Source organism: Rana temporaria, chromosome 3 (assembly GCF_905171775.1).
Source record: "Rana temporaria chromosome 3, aRanTem1.1, whole genome shotgun sequence".
NCBI classification, from domain to species: Eukaryota; Metazoa; Chordata; class Amphibia; order Anura; family Ranidae; genus Rana; species Rana temporaria.
In genome coordinates, this window is record NC_053491.1 from 462,255,977 (window position 1) to 462,276,188 (window position 20,212).

Below are 20,212 nucleotides of genomic sequence, written 5' to 3' on the forward strand. Positions count from 1 at the left end.
TTTCTTTAAATCCTGACTCAGTATTCAAGCCTCTGGGGTGTGCAGTACCACATGTGGCCAGAGGTGTTGGGGCGCCGGCGACGCTGGGAGCCACTCAAAAACGCTCCGTGACACTCAGAAACACTCCCGAGCGTCTCCAAATGTTTCAGAGTGTCTCTGGTGCCCCCCCACCTCTGGCCACATGCGGTACTGCATACACTAGCAGTGACACTGCTTATCTGAGTTTCCATTGATTCCTATGGGGAAACTCGCTTTGATATACGAGTGCTTTGGATTACAAGCATGGCTTCTGGAACAAATTATGCTTGTAATCCAAGGTACTACTGTATTTGTTTTTGGCCAGTAGCTCCTTAGAGAAGGAAGGGCAAGCCCTTAAAATATAGGTTAGCTATGTTTTTTTTTGGGGGGGGGTAAAAAAAGAAAAAAGAAAAAAGAAAAAGACTATTAAAGGTCATACAATTCAAACTAGTCTAATACTGTATAAACCAAATACATAATACTAAACTCAGTTCTGTCAAAAATTATCTTCAAATATTTATTTTTTCTTCTAACAGGAATCTGGGGAAATCTGGATTACGTGTATCTTGTCTTGGACTGGGTAAGCGAGTCTTTAATTCGTCTCTTACTTCTTTCTTTTTCTCTTTATATATACAGTATTAGGGTTGTCCCAATACCACTTTTTTAGGACCGAGTACAAGTACCGATACTTTTTTCAAGTACTCGCCGATACCGATTACCGATACTTTTTTTTAAATCTCATGTGTCAGTATTTATTTTTTTCTTACAATTTTTATTTTTTACTATTTTTTGGTATGTTTTTTTTCCAGTGCTTTCTTCTTCTTTTTTAGGGGGGGGGGGAGTGGGTTGTGTCAGTGTGTTTTTTATTTACATTTTTATTACTTTTTACAATTCATTATTTTATTTTTTTTGCAATTTTTTGCAATTTTTTTTATCAGCCCTGTTGGGGGTCTTTGGTGAGATATAAGGGGTCTTAACAAACCTCTGACATCTCCCCTTTGAGACAGAGAAAGTGACTAAGGGCACAGATTCCCCAGTCCCTTTCTCTGCGGCCTCGGCTAAAATGAATGGACAGAGGCTCCTCTCCATTCATAAACTGAAACATCGGAAACACGGGTTACAATGCTCAGTTATGTGAATGAATAGAGTCAGTGATCACTGACTCTGTACATTAGGAAAAGGTTGGAGCCGGGTTTAGCTCCGCTCTCCATCCTGACAGATTGAGGGGGTGGAGGAGGGCATTGAGGGGGGAACGGAGAGCAGAGGGGGAGAGCAGCAGGAGGGGGACACGGAACACGGAGCACGGACAGCAGCACAGAGGGGGACAAGGACCCGGAGGGGGAGAGCAGCACAGAGGGGGACACACAGCATGGAGGGGTACATGGAGCACAGAGCGTTGACTGCAGCACAGAGAGGGACACACAGCACGGAGGAGGACAAGGACCCGGAGGGGGAGAGCAACACAGAGGGGGACACACAGCATGGAGGGGGACACGGAGCACGGAGCGCTGACTGCAGCATGGAGGGGGACAAGGACCCGGAGGGGGAGAGCAGCAAAGAGGGGGACACAGCATGGAGGGGGACACGGAGCACGGAGCGCTGACTGCAGCATGGAGGGGGACAAGGAGGGGGACACACAGCATGGAGGGGGACACACAGCACGGAGGGGGACACACAGCACGGAGGGGGACACACAGCACGGACAGCAGCACAAAGGGGGACACGAAACCCAGAGGGGGAGAGCAGCATGGAGGAGGATACAGGAACAGTCAGCAGTGATCGGTGTGGCTTTGAGGGGGAGTTACAAGCATCGATCACCGCTGTATAAATTTCACTAAAGCAGCTGAAAAGGGGGCAGATCAGTGCTTGTAACTCCCCCGCCGCACTGATCATCCCTGACTACCCAGGTATCGGGTGAAGCATCAGAGTATTTCCCCGAGTACAAGTAGTGATCACTGACTCTGTACATTAGGAAAAGGTTGGAGCCGGGTTTAGCTCCGCTCTCCATCCTGACAAATTGAGGGGGTGGAGGAGGGCATTGAGGGGGGAATGGAGCGCAGAGGGGGAGAGCAGCAGGAGGGGGACACAGAGCACAGAGCACGGAGCACGGACAGCAGCACAGAGGGGGACAAGGACCCGGAGGGGGAGAGCAGCACAGAGGGGGACACACAGCATAGAGGGGTACATGGAGTACGGAGCATTGACTGCAGCACGGAGGGGGACAAGGACCCGGAGGGGAAGAGCAGCACAGAGGGGGACACACAGCATGGAGGGGGACACGGAGCACGGAGCGCTGACTGCAGCACGGAGGGGGACAAGGACCCGGAGGGGAAGAGCAGCACAGAGGGGGACACACAGCATGGAGGGGGACACGGAGCACGGAGCGCTGACTGCAGCACGGAGGGGGACAAGGACCGGGAGGGGGACACACAGCATGGAGGGGGACACACAGCACGGAGGGGGACACACAGCACGGACAGCAGCACAAAGGGGGACACGAACCCAGAGGGGGAGAGCAGCACGGAGGAGGATACATGAACAGTCAGCGGTGATCGGAGCGGCTTTGGGGGGAGTTACAAGCATCGATCACCGCTGTATAACTTTCACTAAAGCAGCTGAAAAGGGGGCAGATCAGTGCTTGTAACTCCACCCGCCGCACCGATCTTCCCTGACTGCCCAGGTATCGGGTGAAGCATCAGAGTATTTCCCCGAGTACAAGTACTCGGGGAAATGCTCGGTATCGGTACCAATACTGATACTAGTATCAGTATCGGGACAACCCTAACAATAATGTATATATAGCATCAATCATAGAGAAACACATATGTGAGAGTCAAAAAGGCGCTGCACACCCTAATGCTGCGTACATTAAAAACGGTCGTGTGTAGGCTCCAGAGCATTTTTCTCGACGAGAAAAATTACCATAAAAAATTTAGAACCTGCTCTATTTTTTCTCGTCGTTTTTCTCGCCGTGAAAAATGGTCGCGTGTAGGCTTTAACGAAGGGGAAAAAACGTGCATGCTCAGAAGCAAGTTATGAGAAGGAAAATTTGCATAATCAGCCCAAAGGGTGGCACCATTCAAATGGAACTTCCCCTTTATAGTGCTGTCGTACGTGTTGTACGTCACGGCGCTTTGTCAAGCATTTTTTATCACGATCGTGTGTATGCAAGGCAGGCTTGAGAGGAATCACGTCGAGAAAAATTTTGTTTTTTTCCCTGACATGACGCGGCATTATAATGGTAATTGAAAAATGGAAAGCTTCCCCGCTGGGTTTTTTAGCAGCAAGAAGAATAAATGGATGTTTGCAAAAAACACAAGTTCTTTTATTTGTGTAGCACTACCCCCGGCAAATCTGCTGGATTGTTTTGGGTCTACGCTTGGTGATTAACCCCTTATAGTGGCGTGGGGGTTCCCCCAAGATCCATACCAAACCCTTACCCAAGCACGCCGCCTGGCTGGACAAGAATGGGGGTGGGGACGAGCGAGCGCCCCCCCAACCTGAGCCGTACCAGGCCGCATGCTCTCAACATGGGGGAGTGTGTGCTTTGGGGCAGGGGGGGCACTGCCCCCCCGCCCCAAAGCACTCTTGTCCCCATGTCGATGGGGACAAGGGCCTCTTCCCGACAACCCTGGCCGTTGGTTGTCGGGGTCTGCGGGCGGGGGCTTATGGGAATCTGGGAAGCCCCCTTTAAAACGTTGGCCCCCAGATGCCGGCCCCCCACCCTATGTGAATGAGTATGGGGTACATCGTTCCCCTACCCATTCCCCTGGGGGGGAAATGTAAAGTTAAAAAACCACACTACACAGATTTTTTAAGTAATTTATTAGTCAGCTACGGGGGGGGGGTCTTCTTTAATCTCTTTTACAAGGGGGGTAGACCCGGACTTGTGTTCCCTCTTCTGCCGGGCTCCAAAAAACAGAAAAATCTTTCTCTCCTGAGAGTGGAAAAAGTGGGAAAAAGAAAAAAACAAACTCCTGATAGTTACCGACCGTAACTCATCACCAGTAAAACCCGGGCTCTAGTAAAGCCAGGCTTTTTCCTTGTTTTTCCAGAGTGGTGATAAAGTATACCACATTGTCTTTTCCTGGTTGGCAAATTACCACTTTATCTGCATGAATATGCCTGCCATAGCTCCAGTGTAGCAGGCATCCCTTAAAACGATCATCCATGACACGGGAATGGCCTATTTTCCAGAACAGTTTAGGTACTGAAAGATAGTCCCAAACAGCCTTGTTGTACCACTGCTCCCTGCGAGACTCAATCTCTTGCATAATTTCCTTGGGAACATAGGGGAACTCCAGTCCATACCCTGTGGCCACCCGCTTATTCAATAATCTCTGTGACCGAGCAAGCCTTGGCAGGGACCTGGTACTCCCAGATCCAGGGGGTACACATGAATTTGCAGATTTGTGCACCATAGCATTGGCTGAAAGTTTTCCCTAGCCCAGCAAACTGGTACCGCGGGCCAGGACCTCATCAGCAACAAGTGGGGCTTCCACCGTGGGTGTTTTCTCCCCCGAGTCTATAGCTGAGTCATCAGAGAAAGTAAAAGTCGAGGCGACATCTTCGCTGTTTGCCCATAACAGTTCTTGCGACAAAGTTTCAAATAAATCGTCATCTCCGGAGATGTCTGATAAAGATTTGATCTCCGAATCTCCTAATTCCTCTGCCGGTAAGTAGTTATACACAGTCCCAGACATATCCCCCTTGGCACTCTCACCTGTTCCTGTTGTGGTCCTCTCGGAGATCTGACTTTTCTTCGGGTCCGGTTCGGGCAGTCCTTGGGGTAGGACTCAACCACGGCCGTGGGAGGCCTTCATGTATCCCACCTTCTTTTGTGCAGGTGCTGCAAAAACAGGTGCAGCGAAGGTAGCTATGGTTGAAGTAACAGCAGTGGCGATGTCTGCTGGTCACTTACTCACAACAGTAACAGCAACATCCCCCTCAGGATTATTCACAGCAGTAAATGCGGCGGGCATGGGCCTGGCGATTTGGTCGAAGGCAGCATGTCTTTTGTTGCGTTGCCCGTGGCCCAGTCCACTCTGTAGGCACGAGGCGGCATGGTGGGTTGCTCCACAGCAAACAGGTACTCCCCACAACGTAGGCATCGAGCAAATTGATGGGGATGCATGACCAGTCCTTCGCACCTGTTGCACAGCATACCCAGCGCCTCCACATCTCCAATTGTATTGAGCACGAATCGCCCATGCGGTTTCAGCCGAATGCCAGTGTCCGTCAGCACGGTCCCCGGCATCATGGTACTTGTAGCGGTACTCACAGGAAACATCCTGGTCCTAATAGCAGACTGTAGCGATAGCACTGAAGACATGGCGAGGTTCCGATTCTCTGAGTGCTGGATACACATGTGATGTCTCATGTGGCAAGTAGGCGGGAACTCCTCCCACTTGCTCCCTTTAGCATGTAGCTTGCAGGCTTTTCTTTTCCTGGCTCCGTCCACAGCCCACGCGGCTAAGAGTGACCACAAAGTTCTCCCCCCTCTGTGCTATAGGTCCCAAAGGAAAAGTTTGCTTTGAGTTGCAAAAGGTAACGACAAATCCCGGACGAGCCCCCACGTGTAGCACTACCCCTGAAGGAGCTGCTGGTTTAGATTTGGGCCTGCCATTACCTTACTGTTCCGTACGCTTGTTTCAGTGGTTCTTCTTGAAGAGTTGTCCATAAGAATGTCTGCACCAAACACGAAGTCTCTTTCAAGGGTTTTATTTAAACAAAGTTCTCCAACAGAGGGGTAGAGGGATAGGGAAAGACTCAGGTACTTTTGCTTTGCAGATCATGGGTACAACTTAGATCCAGAGGATTAACTCAGCTCCACACTGGATTTCAGCAACCGCCAGATAGGCCTACACTCACTGGCCTAGCAGCTGGTGTGCAGCTCGTCAAAGTCTCTGCCATAGACTTGATAAGTGTTGTCAGGCCATCCCACGATCTTCTGCCACAAAATCGAGTAACCTACTGCACACTTGGTATAGTTCCAACAAAAGTTACACAACTCACGGTGCCAAGAATCTTTCAGTCGATCCGGCGACACAGTGAGGTAAATCCGCCAGGGTACGTCCATAAATTGAATCCCTCTGGTTCAGCATCCTTCAGTAGATAAGGTAGCGAAGGACCATCCCTGGATCAGTAGGCCCCAGAAACTCCTGGGCCTACCATCAGTTGCGAGGCCTCGGGCCAGCCGACCCTGAGGCTACGAAACAGCTCACGCATCCCTGAGGCCAGGAGGGCCATCAGGTCAGGATCGGAATACGTACCCCGCCAAACGGCGTCTGTCTCTTAAGTACCCCCCCAGAATGCACAGCGGGTTGACCACGGCCATGCGCCACTTCTGGGAAAGAGATACCCAATGCATTCAGCCGGCTGCCTTTCCAACCTTGACCTGTGGTAACAGTGACACCCACCGTCAAGGGGAAACTTGTGCAACCCAGGCAAACTGAAACAGAACCAACAATTTAGTATAATCCTTTCCGAGCTAAACTACTGCTCAGACAACTATAATTTAACACATAGCGCCCACTCAATGGGAGCAGGGCGCTACAATATAATAGTAGCCTTGCTACCCAGGGGGAACATCCTAACTACCTGAACCACCCCACCATCGGGACCCTCTGTCACCTGGCCACAACAGCTCCCATCTCAATCTAGTTGTTCCTCTTTCCTTCTTCCTACATCTTCACATTGCTGGCCCTTTAAGATCATAAATCCACCTAACAGTAAGATTTACAAAACAGAAGGAAAAAGATGATAGCTTTCCATTTCAGATTTCTATTTGTATCCAGTCGCAAAATATTTTCTTCCCTTTCCAGGTGATAAATCCTTTTTGCTGTTACACATTTTAAATGAGTTTGTGCTCATGTAAGACGCCTGCTCTCTTTATAATCTGAAATAATATTCTTTTGATTTGTTTGCAACTCTATTGATGGAAGCGGTTCCATCTCCTCACCTCCCCAGAGCACAATAGATATTTTATTCTGAGAAGAAAAGGATGCCTACTATTCTTTATTCAAACATTATACCGTGTCTTAAAGCAAGCGTATACTTTACGCTCCTCTGACGTCTCATTCGCTCGCTAGAGGAAAATCATTGTGTAGATTCTAAGCCAATGCTATACTGGGTTTATGTATAGATCCATTAGGCAAAGAGAGAGAACGCGCTAAAAACCCTGAATAGGCAAAGTACAAGTTCACCCTAAAGTCAGACTCCAGCTATATGCAAATTCCTTCTAAAAATTTTAAAGACAAATTCCAGGCAGACCTTTAAAAGACACAAATTATTCCCACCCTGTAATCAATATATGATTACCGTAAATGTATGATTTTTAAATGCAACTGGTGTAAGAAAATGGAATGAAAGTGGTAAGTAAGGTAAGTATGAGTTACTGGGGGCCAGGCATTTAAAAAAAACTGTTGCTTAGCCATGTATAGACATTTGTGGACATGAGCCATTGATCCCTAGGTAACCAGGCCCAGCTTGTGTCAGTTAACTAGACAATTGCACTGTACCTAATTTGCATGTCTAGATGATTTTTATAGTTATTTTAGGTCATACAAAACTTTGAAGTGGTCAACTGATTTTATAAATACTCTGTTCTGTGTTTGGTTCTATTTTTTTTTATTATTATATCTGTAATTGTATCTGACAATTACAGTACTACATTGATAGCAGTAAGCATGCCACTGGACCCTGAAAGTGCAAGGTTGATTATATTAAAGTATGTTAATAAAATAATAGTGCGCAACCCACAAACATATAAGTGAAGGTAAAATTACATATGTAAAAATAAATAAGGATAAAGTCTGTAATAAAAATTTCCTGTGTCCAGGAAATTTTTATTACAGACTTTATCCTTATTTATTTTTACATATGTAATTTTACCTTCACTTATATGTTTGTGGGTTGCGCACTATTATTTTATTAACATACCTTTGCTTGCTGAATATTCCAGCAAACTCCACTATTGCAGCACCTAATTGAAAGTTTTTTCATCTCAAACCCTTCTTTCACCTACTGAATTCAATTAGAGTCTCAAGGTGTTCTAATTAGAATGTAACCCTTTATTAATACTCACCATTATATCTGCCAATCACTTTTTTTTTTTTTTTCATTTATTTTTGTATCTGATACTTTAAAGGAGAAGCGCAAATTCACCTTGCCTTACATACTGATTATATTAAAGGGCTGAAGGTTGATTAGCTTTAGCTTTAATTTTTTTTCTTATGACAACTTGACAAATGGCCAATGCCGGTCTCTTAGGCCCCGTACACACGAGAGGATCCATCCGCTGGAATTGATCCGCGGACCGGCTCCAGCGGATAGATCCCCTGGTGTGTACAATCCAGCGGATCTGTTTCCGCGGATTTTTATCCCCTGGGATGGATTTCCAGCGGATAAAAATTTGAAGACATGCTTTCAAATCTATCCGCTTGAATCCATCCCAACGGATTGATCCGCTGGTCTGTACAGACTCACCGGATCAATCCGTCCGAATGAATCCCCCGCATGCGTCGTAATGATTCGACGCATGCTTGGAATTCCTTATAGACAGTTTTCCATCCAAAAATTGAACTTCCGCTTTTCGGAACCCTCCCCCCTCCTGTGTTAGGGGGAGGGGGGAGCAGATACCTGTGTGATACAGGTATTTGCTCTCACTTCCGGGCATAAATAGACGCATTATCTGCGGGTATCTACGACATGTCTACCCCTCCTCCGTCTCCCCCGCTGTCTTCTGGGAGACACACAGGTCCCAGAAGACAGCAGGGACCATTCGGATCGCGCAGTGAAGCCGCAAGGTTTCACTTCCTGATTCCCTTACCCAAGATGGCGGCGGCAGCATCCGAGAGCCGAGGGAGAGATCGGCTTCGGGTGCCAACATTGCGGGCACCTTGGACAGGTAAGTGTCCTTATTTTCAAAGTCAGCAGCTTCAGTATTTGTAGCTGTTGACTTAAAAAAAAATATTTCGGAGGACCTCAGTCAGGTCCTAACTACACTTAAACACGCGGACCACCCCCTTTCTAAGCCCTATTCCAATCTATGAAAGGAAAGATGTCTATACTAAACTATACTGAAGGCGCTCCGGTCTGGTCACATGATCTCTCCAGTGGCCAGCTTCAGTGAAGAGGAGAGATTGTCAACAATGGCTGCAGGGCCAATGCGGTGGCATCCCCCATAGACTTACTATGGGGCATCTGTTGTTGGCTGTCCTCCCCCTCTACCCTGAAGCCAGCACTGGGAGCTGATTATGTGACCAGCCTGGAGTACTCTCTCCAGTCACTCTGGGCGGTGACTGCAAGGTGTTATTTCACCTTAATGCATAGGATGCATTAAGGTGAAAAAACAAGGGTTTACAACCACTTTAAATAACAGCACTACAGATTCAACCGAAGCTTGAAGGTGGCAGTTTTTATCTGCAGGCTGATTGCTGGGTAGAACCCTCCTAGGTTGCTAGACAAATTTAGCTTTGGCTCCTTCTATAATCAAGGCAGTAGTAATTGTTTGTTCTGGACCATTCAGGGTTTCATTATTTTTCCTTGCTTCTGGAAGAAGCTCCCAGAACTTAGAGCAGGAGATTCAAATTGACCAGTCTGAATATTTATCAGGTTCCAGGCTATCCCTGGAGGGGAAGTGTCCAGTAGGGGGCTGGAATGTGGATAAATACTGTAGTCTGAGACACTGGAGTGCAAGGTTCTTTCTCCCCAGCGGTGTTCCAGAGTAGCAGGGGCTGCTGCTTCCAGGCAGTCCATTGACTAAATAGCTGTTCTAAGAGGCCTTAGAAGTGACAGGACTAAAGGCCTGCATGGACTTTGCTCAGAGCAGATTGAACTAGGGATCTAGTCTTGATATGTGCCATCTTACTCAATGGATTGTGTCCAGAGGAAGCTGGAAAGAGGCAACTGTTCTGGGGACTTGTGAGTGGTGACTATCAATTGATTGATCCCTATGACTGTGTGCTGGAAACTGCACTGGGTACCGACTGTTGTGCATTGACGCAAGGTAACCCCACACCCAAAGACTTGCCCCATGATCTCCAGCTGTGGAGCTTTGGACTGTTCACCACTAACTACTGCCACTAGGATAGACCGTCCTCTGATCATTAAGCACTCCCCAAATGTTTTTGGTATATCCCATGCTGCCAGGGAATTGGTAAGACCAGACTGTGTGGACCGCACAGAGAGAACCAAAACGCATGTAAGTGAATAATTACGTTTATTTAAAGATAAGTGATAACAATATATAAACAAATCCAATACAAACAGTGAGAGTCGGTTCACACTGGGGCGACCTGTCAGGCGACTCAGCCGCCTGACAAGTCGCGGTCCGCAGTAGTCAATGGAACCGTTCTAATAGGAGCAGGGCCATCTTAATAGCATCATGGGCCCCTGGGCAAAGTAATGCTCTGGGGCCCTTACAATGAAAACAGTGCAGGTAAACAGAAATCAAGTAGGTAGGAGGTAGGGGATATCTAGGGTGTAGAGGGGTCAGAGTGCTGGGGGGATATATGGGATGTACAGGGGCAGCCCAGGCTCAAGGAATAGCTGCTTTGGGGAAGGGGCATGGGCCCCCTATGCAGATGGGGCCCCTGGGCAGTGCCCAGGTGTGCCCTCTCATTAAGACAGCCCTGAATAGGAGCGACACAAGTCGTTCCGACTTAGAAAAAGGTTCCTGTACGACTTTGGGGGCGACTCGGGGCGACTTGCATTGACTTCTATACAGAAGTCATTTTGCAAGTTGCCTTTCAAGTCGCCTTGAGATCGCCTTGCCGAGTCGCCCCCAAAGTCGTGCCGCCTGTGTGTGAACAGACTCTGAACAACCAACCAAACAGTGACCCACAAACAACAAATAACTATATACAAAGAGAAGGGAAGTAGCGCAATCTTAAACATAGCCAGGCCAGGGTCATCAACGGGAGATCAGCAGATGGGGACAGGGAACAAACAGGACAGGGAGGATGGATCAGGCTGCAGGGTAAAGGTAACAGGGTCACAGGAGGGACAGGTTCGGGTACAGGGCACATGGTTCAGGTATCGGGTACAGAGACAAGGTCAGGATCTGAGATAACAGGTTCAGGTCAGGGCACAAGGAACAGATACCAAGAAAACTAGAGAGTGTGAGTTGCCGGGTATTTATACATATCTCCTGCAATCAGGCTCAGGTGACGCCTGATCGCAGGACCAAATGTCGACTAAACACTGCCGGAAAACACCCGCTGGTGGACACCGGTACTACGGCCCATGGATCTGACAGTGCCACCAGCAGGTGAAATCCTTTATTACAGATCCTGGCTGCAAGAAGACACCCGCTGGTGGACACCGGTATTGCGATCCACGGGACCAACAGTGCCACCAACGGGTGAACCCTTTCCTGACACATGCCCCCAACCCTCTCCCTTAACAAGTTTAAAAAGACTGTTTATTGGAGATTGAATGAATGGACTGCTGCTTGGGTGACTGGCAGCCTTTTTACTGTTTGGGAAAAAAATTATAATATCAGTGGCCCCTGCAGGGATAGTGCTATAGCTGATAATGTCAAAGCAGACTGCACCCTGCATGTGATCACTATTCACTAGATCTAAGCTGACATATTGATCACGTGCCTGGGAACCAATCTGATTGATTCCTGATTGTCATCAGGGATTGAAAGCCACAAGCCATGCAAAGGTTTAGCTGATGGCTCTCAAGGGAGAAGTTTAATGATGTGTTCCCAGCACAGGGCATGGGGAACGTTAATATCCAAGGGAGGGAAGGGGGTTACTATCCCTTGCTAATCAGGTTTGTATTGCGAATGTACTAAAATAGAGACAATCCCAAGAGGCATTGAGTACAGTAACCCACACCAGTTAATCAATATACAGCTGACTATGATAAACCAAGACCTTATTTGATGCTATGGAATTCTAAATAGTGTTTGTTCCATTGCACCTAAGTCTGTGTTACTGAATTATCTTGGGTTTATTTAATAGTTTTGTTCCCTGTCTTCCCTCTCTTGCAGGCACATGGGTGACGTTTGGATCTCAGATTACAGATGAGGTAAGGAGATGGCTGAGATTCGCAAAGGAAGCCAGCCACTGTAGGTGGTCAGGGCACTATAGTAAAAGCCAGCTTGGGACGTATGGTATTACGAAAGCTCCATGAAGACTGCTGAAACTTCTAACCCTGTCTATTTATCTTCCACCAGATGGCAGAAAATCTCATGACAATTGCTTACGAACACGGGGTCAATCTGTTCGATACTGCGGAGGTGTATGCGGCAGGGAGGTAAGGTGTGAGCCCTAGAGCCAAACACCTGGTAGATGGGAGGAAGAATTGATTTGTAAAATAATCAAGAGAGAACGGCTGAAACAAGCTGGTACACTTTTTTAGCACGTTAATATAAAAAAAGGAAGACTCAGATATATTAGTACTGGGATTCAAAGCCCAAATAAAAGTTACAGAACTACATGGGCAGTCAGATAGACATTGCAATACCAGAAGACATTTTTAACATTACCTTCACTTTGCCGTTATACCGTTGCGTAAATATGGCAGTACAATGGACAGCAGAGTTTGACCACGCTGCCCAGTGCACTCAGTAATCTAACAGACCTGGTCAACATGACCCCTTTCTTCCTCAACACTACCATTTGGCTAAGATCAAGTGTAGTAGCTGTTCTTATCAGTGTCCAGTAGGGGTGCTGTGCCACTATTCTGACCTTTTGGTAAGGATGGCTGGCTAAATAGTATATCTGCTGGTATGATGGGGGTTCTGAAGGTTAAACCGGCTGGAACAGAAACCCATGGGATGTGGGACTTGGGTGTAATTCCTCGGGAAGGATTGGAGGGGCCCAATGCATCCTGATTTAAATGGGTTTACCTGGTCTGGCCAATGGGCTGGAAGGCGGAGAGCCTGCGTTGCCAGTTCCCCCTGGGAGTTGGTCAGCCCAGGGTAGGGTTACCACATCATCCCTTGAGGCTGGGTTCACACTATACTACACGACAGTAGTACAACTTTCATCATACTTTGCTCTGCAACATCGGTCCTACATTGGCCCTACATCCATCCAACTTTCATGAACAGGATACTATGATCCGACTTTGTGATAGTCTGACTTGTTCTTTGACCAATCAAAACAATCCCAGTGTGAGATAAATTCCTTTTACTGCTGCTGTAATCACAATGTCGGCTGTCAAAAGTCGGATAGTAAGGACAAGGATCCTACTTTGATCCGACTTTAATTATATTCAATAGGCTGAAGTAGGATCAAAGTCGGACCAAAGTAGTACAGGGAGCATTTTCAAAGTCGGACCGACATGTGTCGGACCAGTTAAGACGGCTCTCATAGGGAAACATTGATTTTCACACGTCATTCGACATGAGCTCCCAATGTCGGAGCGTTTGTCGGACCAGTGTGAACCCGGCCTCAATCCAGGGCACACATTAATTACAAAGGTTTTGAGGCTGATTTAATGCTGATAAGGCACCAAGTGAGTTTAATTACCACCTTAATCAACCACGGAACCTGTGTAATTAATATGTGTCCTGGATTATAGGGATGATGTGGCAACCCTAGCCCAGGGGTGTTCGTAGAGTGGCAACCCTAGCCCAGGGGTGTTCGTAGAGTGGCAACCCTAGCCCACGGGTGTTTGTAGAATCACTTGGGTGGGAACAAGCACAAGGCCACGTCACCTTTTTCTAAGCAAGGTCTCTATGGGCTAGGCCTTTTGGCTACGTCTGGAGCAATTTTAGCTACCAGGCCGCAAGGCCGAGCCAATGCACCTGCACTGGCACTATTTATTTAATGTATCTTTCTCACTGTTTTGTCACTTTCACTTTTGTCTGTGATTATTTTTCTCACTAGGATGGAGGGTGTGGGTCTTCAGGCCTACCGTGAAGTGTGGGGGGAAGGAATTTTTCTTTGGGAGAGCCCCTCAGCTAGTATTCGTGGTTGGCTTTGGCTGGCTATGAGGAGAGGGTTCCTTCAGGCTCTTTGGCTAGGTGGACTACGTTGAGCCTTGTGCCCCGGGGGGGGGGGGTTAGGGTAGAGTCTTACTTCTTTGGGAGGTGGACTAGAGACACACCCTTAAAGTGGTTGTAAACCCTTTACAACCACTTTTACCTACAGGTAAGCCTAGATTAAGGGTTACCTGTAGGTACTCAAAATATATCCTAAACCTCCACGGTTTAAGAGATATTTTCAAAAGAGACGGGTGCTGATGTCTACGGTGCATCTGCCGTAGACAACGGCGCAGGCGCACTGTAGAAACTTTTAGAAATGGTGATTGTACCATTTCTAAAGGAGATTGTGCCATGACGTCATTGCGGCTTCGGCCAATCACAGCGCCGGAGCCACGATACCCAGAAGGAAGAGGGTGAAGAATGAATGCTTAGTGGAGGTGAGGAAATCGGGGGCTTAGCAGGCTTGCATGGTAGCCCATTATGCTTTACCTTTGCAGGGAAACAAAGAGGAAGTAAAACCCATCAGGGTTTACTTCCTCTTTAAAGGGGTTGTAAAGGTACATTTTGTTTTCCTAAATAGCTTCCTTTACCTTAGTGCAGTCCAGTGGCGGCTGGTGCTCAAAATTTTTTTGGGGGGGGCGCAAACAAACGAAAATAACAAAACAATTGCAGCCTCACTGTGCCCATCAAACGCAGCTACTGTGCCCATCAATTGCAACCACTGTGCCCATCAAAAGCAGCCACTGTGCCCATCAAATGCAGCCACTGTGCCCATCAAATACAGCCACTGTGCCATCAGTTGTCGCCACTGTGCCATGCCATCAAATGCAGCCACTGTGCCATACCATCAAACGCAGCCACTGTGCCATCATTTATCGCCACTGTGCCCATCAATTGTCAACACTGTGCCATGCCATCAAACACAGCCACTGTGCCATCAATTGTCGCCACTCTGCCTATTGTCACCACTGTGCCCATCAATTGTCACCACTGTGCCATCAATTGTCACCACTGTGCCCATCAATTGTCACTACTGTGCCATGCCATTAAACGCAGCCACTGTGCCCATTGTCACCACTGTGCCATCAATTGTTGCCACTGTGCCATCAATTGTCACCACTGTGCCCATCAATTGTCACCACTGTACAATGCCAAACGCAGCCACTGTGCCATCAAACGCAGCCACTGTGCCATGCTATCAAACGCAGCCACTGTGCCATCAATTGTTACCACTGTGCCATCAATTGTTACCACTGTGCCATCAATTGTCACCACTGTGCCCAGCAATTGTCACCACTATGCCATGCCATCAAACGCAGCCACTGTGTCATCAATTGTCGCCACTGTGCCCAGCAATTGTCGCCACTGTGCCCAGCAATTGTTGCCACTGTGCCCATCAATTGTCGCCACTGTGCCCATCAATTGTCGCCACTGTGCAAATCAATTTTCGCCAATGTGCCCATCAATTGTCGCCACTGTGCCCATCAACTGTCGCCACTGTGCCAATTTTCACCAATGTGCCCATCAATTGTCGCCACTGTGCCCATCAATTGTCGCCACTGTGCCCATCAATTTTCGCCACTGTGCCCTGTAAAATGCTGCCACTGTGCCCTGTAAAATGCTGCCACTGTGCCCTGTAAAATGCCATTTTGCTTTTAAATGTCTTTATTTCTTCCGAGAAATCCTCACTTCCTGTTCTTCTGTCTGTAACTCCACACAGTAATGCAAGGCTTTCTCCCTGGTGTGGAGTGTCGTGCTCGCCCCCTCCCTTGGACTAGAGGAGAGTCAGGACGCTCACTACGTTGCAGATAGAGAAAGGAGCTGTGTGTTAGTGGGCGTCCTGACTCTCCTGTAGTCCAAGGGAGGGGGCGAGCACGACACTTCACACCAGGGAGAAAGCCTTGCATTACTGTGTGGAGTTACAGACAGAAGAACAGGAAGTGAGGATTTCTCAGAAGAAATAAGGACATTTAAAAGCAAAATGGAAGGATGAGGTAAGTGAAGGAGGACTGCACTGAGGCCTCGTACAGACGACTCAACATGTCCGATAAAAACGGTCCGCGGACCGTTTTCATCGGACATGTCCGCTGGGATCATTTGGTCTGATGGCTGTACACACCATCAGACCAAATTCCGCGCGGACAGAATACGCGGTGACGATGCGGCGACGTGACGATGACGCGGCGACGTGCGCGAACCCGGAAGTTCATGCATTCGTTCACGCATGCGTCGAATCACTTTGACGCGATGCGCGGGTTCTCGGGCCAGCGGACATGTCCGATGAGTCGTACTGATCATCGGACATGTCCGGCGGACAGGCTTCCAGCGGACATGTTTCTTAGCATGATGAGAAACAGTTGTCCGCTGGAAACCTGTCCGGTCGGCCGGAAAATTGTCCGGTCGGACCAGTTTCAGTGGACATGTTCGGTCGTGTGTACGAGGCCTAAGGTAAAGGAAGCTGTAACAGTCACCACCGTTTACGACCTTCCATCCCATCCAAGACAGCTTATCGACACTCCAACCAACAGGACCCGATCCATAAGAATTCCCCCCAGACACGAGACACACAGCTCTGTGCTTCTGGTTTCAAATGTAAAGATACTTTAATGGTTTCTTCTCAGCTTTTTATACAGTACAAGGAATTAAAGCAACAATGAGATCTCCACCCCCCTAATCACACACTAAGGCTAATTACTAAACATTCCTTAATTAACAGCATAACAAACAAAACACCTTCACACACTGAGTTCCCTAGGCAGACGTTCCGTCTCCGCATACAGCTTGACACCTATTCACACCTCTGAGCATCAATAGGCTGTAGACAGTGTTATCACACATAAACAGTATTTAGTATGCATAATTAGAGTTCTGTGAGCAGACCTGGGTTAACCCCTTTACACAAGGACAATGGAATGTCTTCCAGGCCCTGACTCAATTAGCATGTCACTAGTCAGGGCTAATCATAGAATGAGTCACTATTGACTGGTTGGGCCAACATCTTGCAGTATCTCAAAATCCTGCAATACGAACTATCAGTGATGTCCTATCTCATGGAATACATTAATTATGATTCACTTGCCACCCCATGCCCAAAAGGCACAGGGTGGACTCAGACCCAAGAGTTATCAGTGACGCTGACACAGGAGTATCCCCCATCCTCACAAAGTCTCTGTTTGTCCCGGGTCATTCCGTTACATCTCTCCTTTTTCGGTGGGAGACTGACACAGGAGGAGACCCCGAACGGGTTGACTCCGAAGTCAGTCAGTAGATCCAGTCCTTCAATGCTGGTATCCATACCGTACCCCAACTAAATTGCTCCAAACAGAGCATTACTCACCCTGCCAAACTCTGTCTCTCTCAGAGAACCTGCCTGCCGCTGGGGAGAGGCTGGGACTGGCCCTTCTCCCTGGAGTCCTTTCAGCCGCTGGAGAGAAGACAGGGTGACTGGGCTCAGTCCATCATGTTGTTGGGGATCTGGGCCAACTGGCCCCCATCCCTGGGGTATACCAGTGGAGACGGAAGTCCCATCCACTGGTGGTAGAAAATCCCCTGATGCTTGCAAAGCAAAGCCGACATCCCCCTGTCTCTGTGACGCACCATTTTCTGGGGTTGTGTCAGTGGAGACCACAGTCCCATCCACTGCCCCAGGAACTCCCTCTCCTGCTAGGTGAGAGCAGAGACTTGTGGCACTCTGCTCCGTTGCCAGCCCTTCTGCTGGGTCGCTTTGAGGGGAGACCACAGTCCCATCCCCCGATGTCAGCTCAAGCTGCAGTTGTGTGCCTCAGCCAGTAGCATCCTGCCCTGCTGCCAGGGATTCAGCTGGGGGTAAATGCTTTACCACCACAGCTTGTTGCTGGGGAGAGGGGCCAATTGCCCCGGCTCCCTGGAACTCCACTTCCATGGTGACTGGCATCTGTACCTCTCCCCTCTCTTCAGTTGGTGCTGCTGTGACTTCTGCTGCTGCAGCACCTCTTTGCTCTAGCCAAGTGGCATCCACAGCCGCTATAACCCGGTCTATGATCTCCGGTGGAGGATTAGGTCCATACTATGCCAGTCCACATCTAACAGCCCTGTCAAAAAACTCTTCATCAGGTGTCCTGTCTGTTACGCTGGGCCTCTCAGCTCTATCCATTTCAACAAGTTGTGCGATAATGTCCCTTCTCTTACGGTTGCAGGCCGATCTGCCCCGGCTCTCCAGTAAGTCCTTGAGGGAAGAGAGCTTCAGCCGTTCATACAGCGTCTCCATCGTCCTGTGTCCTTGTAGCCGTCCTTTAAGCGATGGAATTATCCCACTGCTGCCACCACTATAACGGTCACCACCGTTTACGACCTTCCATCCCATCCAAGACAGCTTATCGACACTCCAACCAACAGGACCCGATCCATAAGAATTCCCCCCAGACACGAGACACACAGCTCTGTGCTTCTGGTTTCAAATGTAAAGATACTTTAATGGTTTCTTCTCAGCTTTTTATACAGTACAAGGAATTAAAGCAACAATGAGATCTCCACCCCCCTAATCACACACTAAGGCTAATTACTAAACATTCCTTAATTAACAGCATAACAAACAAAACACCTTCACACACTGAGTTCCCTAGGCAGACGTTCCGTCTCCGCATACAGCTTGACACCTATTCACACCTCTGAGCATCAATAGGCTGTAGACAGTGTTATCACACATAAACAGTATTTAGCATGCATAATTAGAGTTCTGTGAGCAGACCTGGGTTAACCCCTTTACACAAGGACAATGGAATGTCTTCCAGGCCCTGACTCAATTAGCATGTCACTAGTCAGGGCTAATCATAGAATGAGTCACTATTGACTGGTTGGGCCAACATCTTGCAGTATCTCAAAATCCTGCAATACGAACTATCAGTGATGTCCTATCTCATGGAATACATTAATTATGATTCACTTGCCACCCCATGCCCAAAAGGCACAGGGTGGACTCAGACCCAAGAGTTATCAGTGACGCTGACACAGGAGTATCCCCCATCCTCACAAAGTCTCTGTTTGTCCCGGGTCATTCCGTTACATCTCTCCTTTTTCGGTGGGAGACTGACACAGGAGGAGACCCCGAACGGGTTGACTCCGAAGTCAGTCAGTAGATCCAGTCCTTCAATGCTGGTATCCATACCGTACCCCAACTAAATTGCTCCAAACAGAGCATTACTCACCCTGCCAAACTCTGTCTCTCTCAGAGAACCTGCCTGCCGCTGGGGAGAGGCTGGGACTGGCCCTTCTCCCTGGAGTCCTTTCAGCCGCTGGAGAGAAGACAGGGTGACTGGGCTCAGTCCATCATGTTGTTGGGGATCTGGGCCAACTGGCCCCCATCCCTGGGGTATACCAGTGGAGACGGAAGTCCCATCCACTGGTGGTAGAAAATCCCCTGATGCTTGCAAAGCAAAGCCGACATCCCCCTGTCTCTGTGACGCACCATTTTCTGGGGTTGTGTCAGTGGAGACCACAGTCCCATCCACTGCCCCAGGAACTCCCTCTCCTGCTAGGTGAGAGCAGAGACTTGTGGCACTCTGCTCCGTTGCCAGCCCTTCTGCTGGGTCACTTTGAGGGGAGACCACAGTCCCATCCCCCGATGTCAGCTCAAGCTGCAGTTGTGTGCCGCAGCCAGTAGCATCCTGCCCTGCTGCCAGGGATTCAGCTGGGGGTAAATGCTTTACCACCACAGCTTGTTGCTGGGGAGAGGGGCCAATTGCCCCGGCTCCCTGGAACTCCACTTCCATGGTGACTGGCATCTGTACCTCTCCCCTCTCTTCAGTTGGTGCTGCTGTGACTTCTGCTGCTGCAGCACCTCTTTGCTCTAGCCAAGTGGCATCCACAGCCGCTATAACCCGGTCTATGATCTCCGGTGGAGGATTAGGTCCATACTATGCCAGTCCACATCTAACAGCCCTGTCAAAAAACTCTTCATCAGGTGTCCTGTCTGTTACGCTGGGCCTCTCAGCTCTATCCATTTCAACAAGTTGTGCGATAATGTCCCTTCTCTTACGGTTGCAGGCCGATCTGCCCCGGCTCTCCAGTAAGTCCTTGAGGGAAGAGAGCTTCAGCCGTTCATACAGCGTCTCCATCGTCCTGTGTCCTTGTAGCCGTCCTTTAAGCGATGGAATTATCCCACTGCTGCCACCACTATAACGGTCACCACCGTTTACGACCTTCCATCCCATCCAAGACAGCTTATCGACACTCCAACCAACAGGACCCGATCCATAAGAATTCCCCCCA

At 48.6% G+C, this 20,212-nt stretch overlaps 1 protein-coding gene across 3 annotated transcripts in view; it reads left to right on the top strand.

The window, feature by feature from the left end:
- The window catches only part of KCNAB3 (potassium voltage-gated channel subfamily A regulatory beta subunit 3), a 171,399-nt gene that overhangs the window by 94,989 nt on the left and 56,198 nt on the right, over nucleotides 1-20,212 (top strand). For all 3 annotated transcript variants that reach the window (XM_040346790.1, XM_040346791.1, XM_040346789.1), the window contains exons 2-4: nucleotides 555-598; nucleotides 12,023-12,060; nucleotides 12,209-12,288. In XM_040346790.1, coding sequence (XP_040202724.1) covers nucleotides 555-598; nucleotides 12,023-12,060; nucleotides 12,209-12,288 — 162 coding nt within the window. The remainder of the gene's footprint in view (nucleotides 1-554; nucleotides 599-12,022; nucleotides 12,061-12,208; nucleotides 12,289-20,212) is intronic.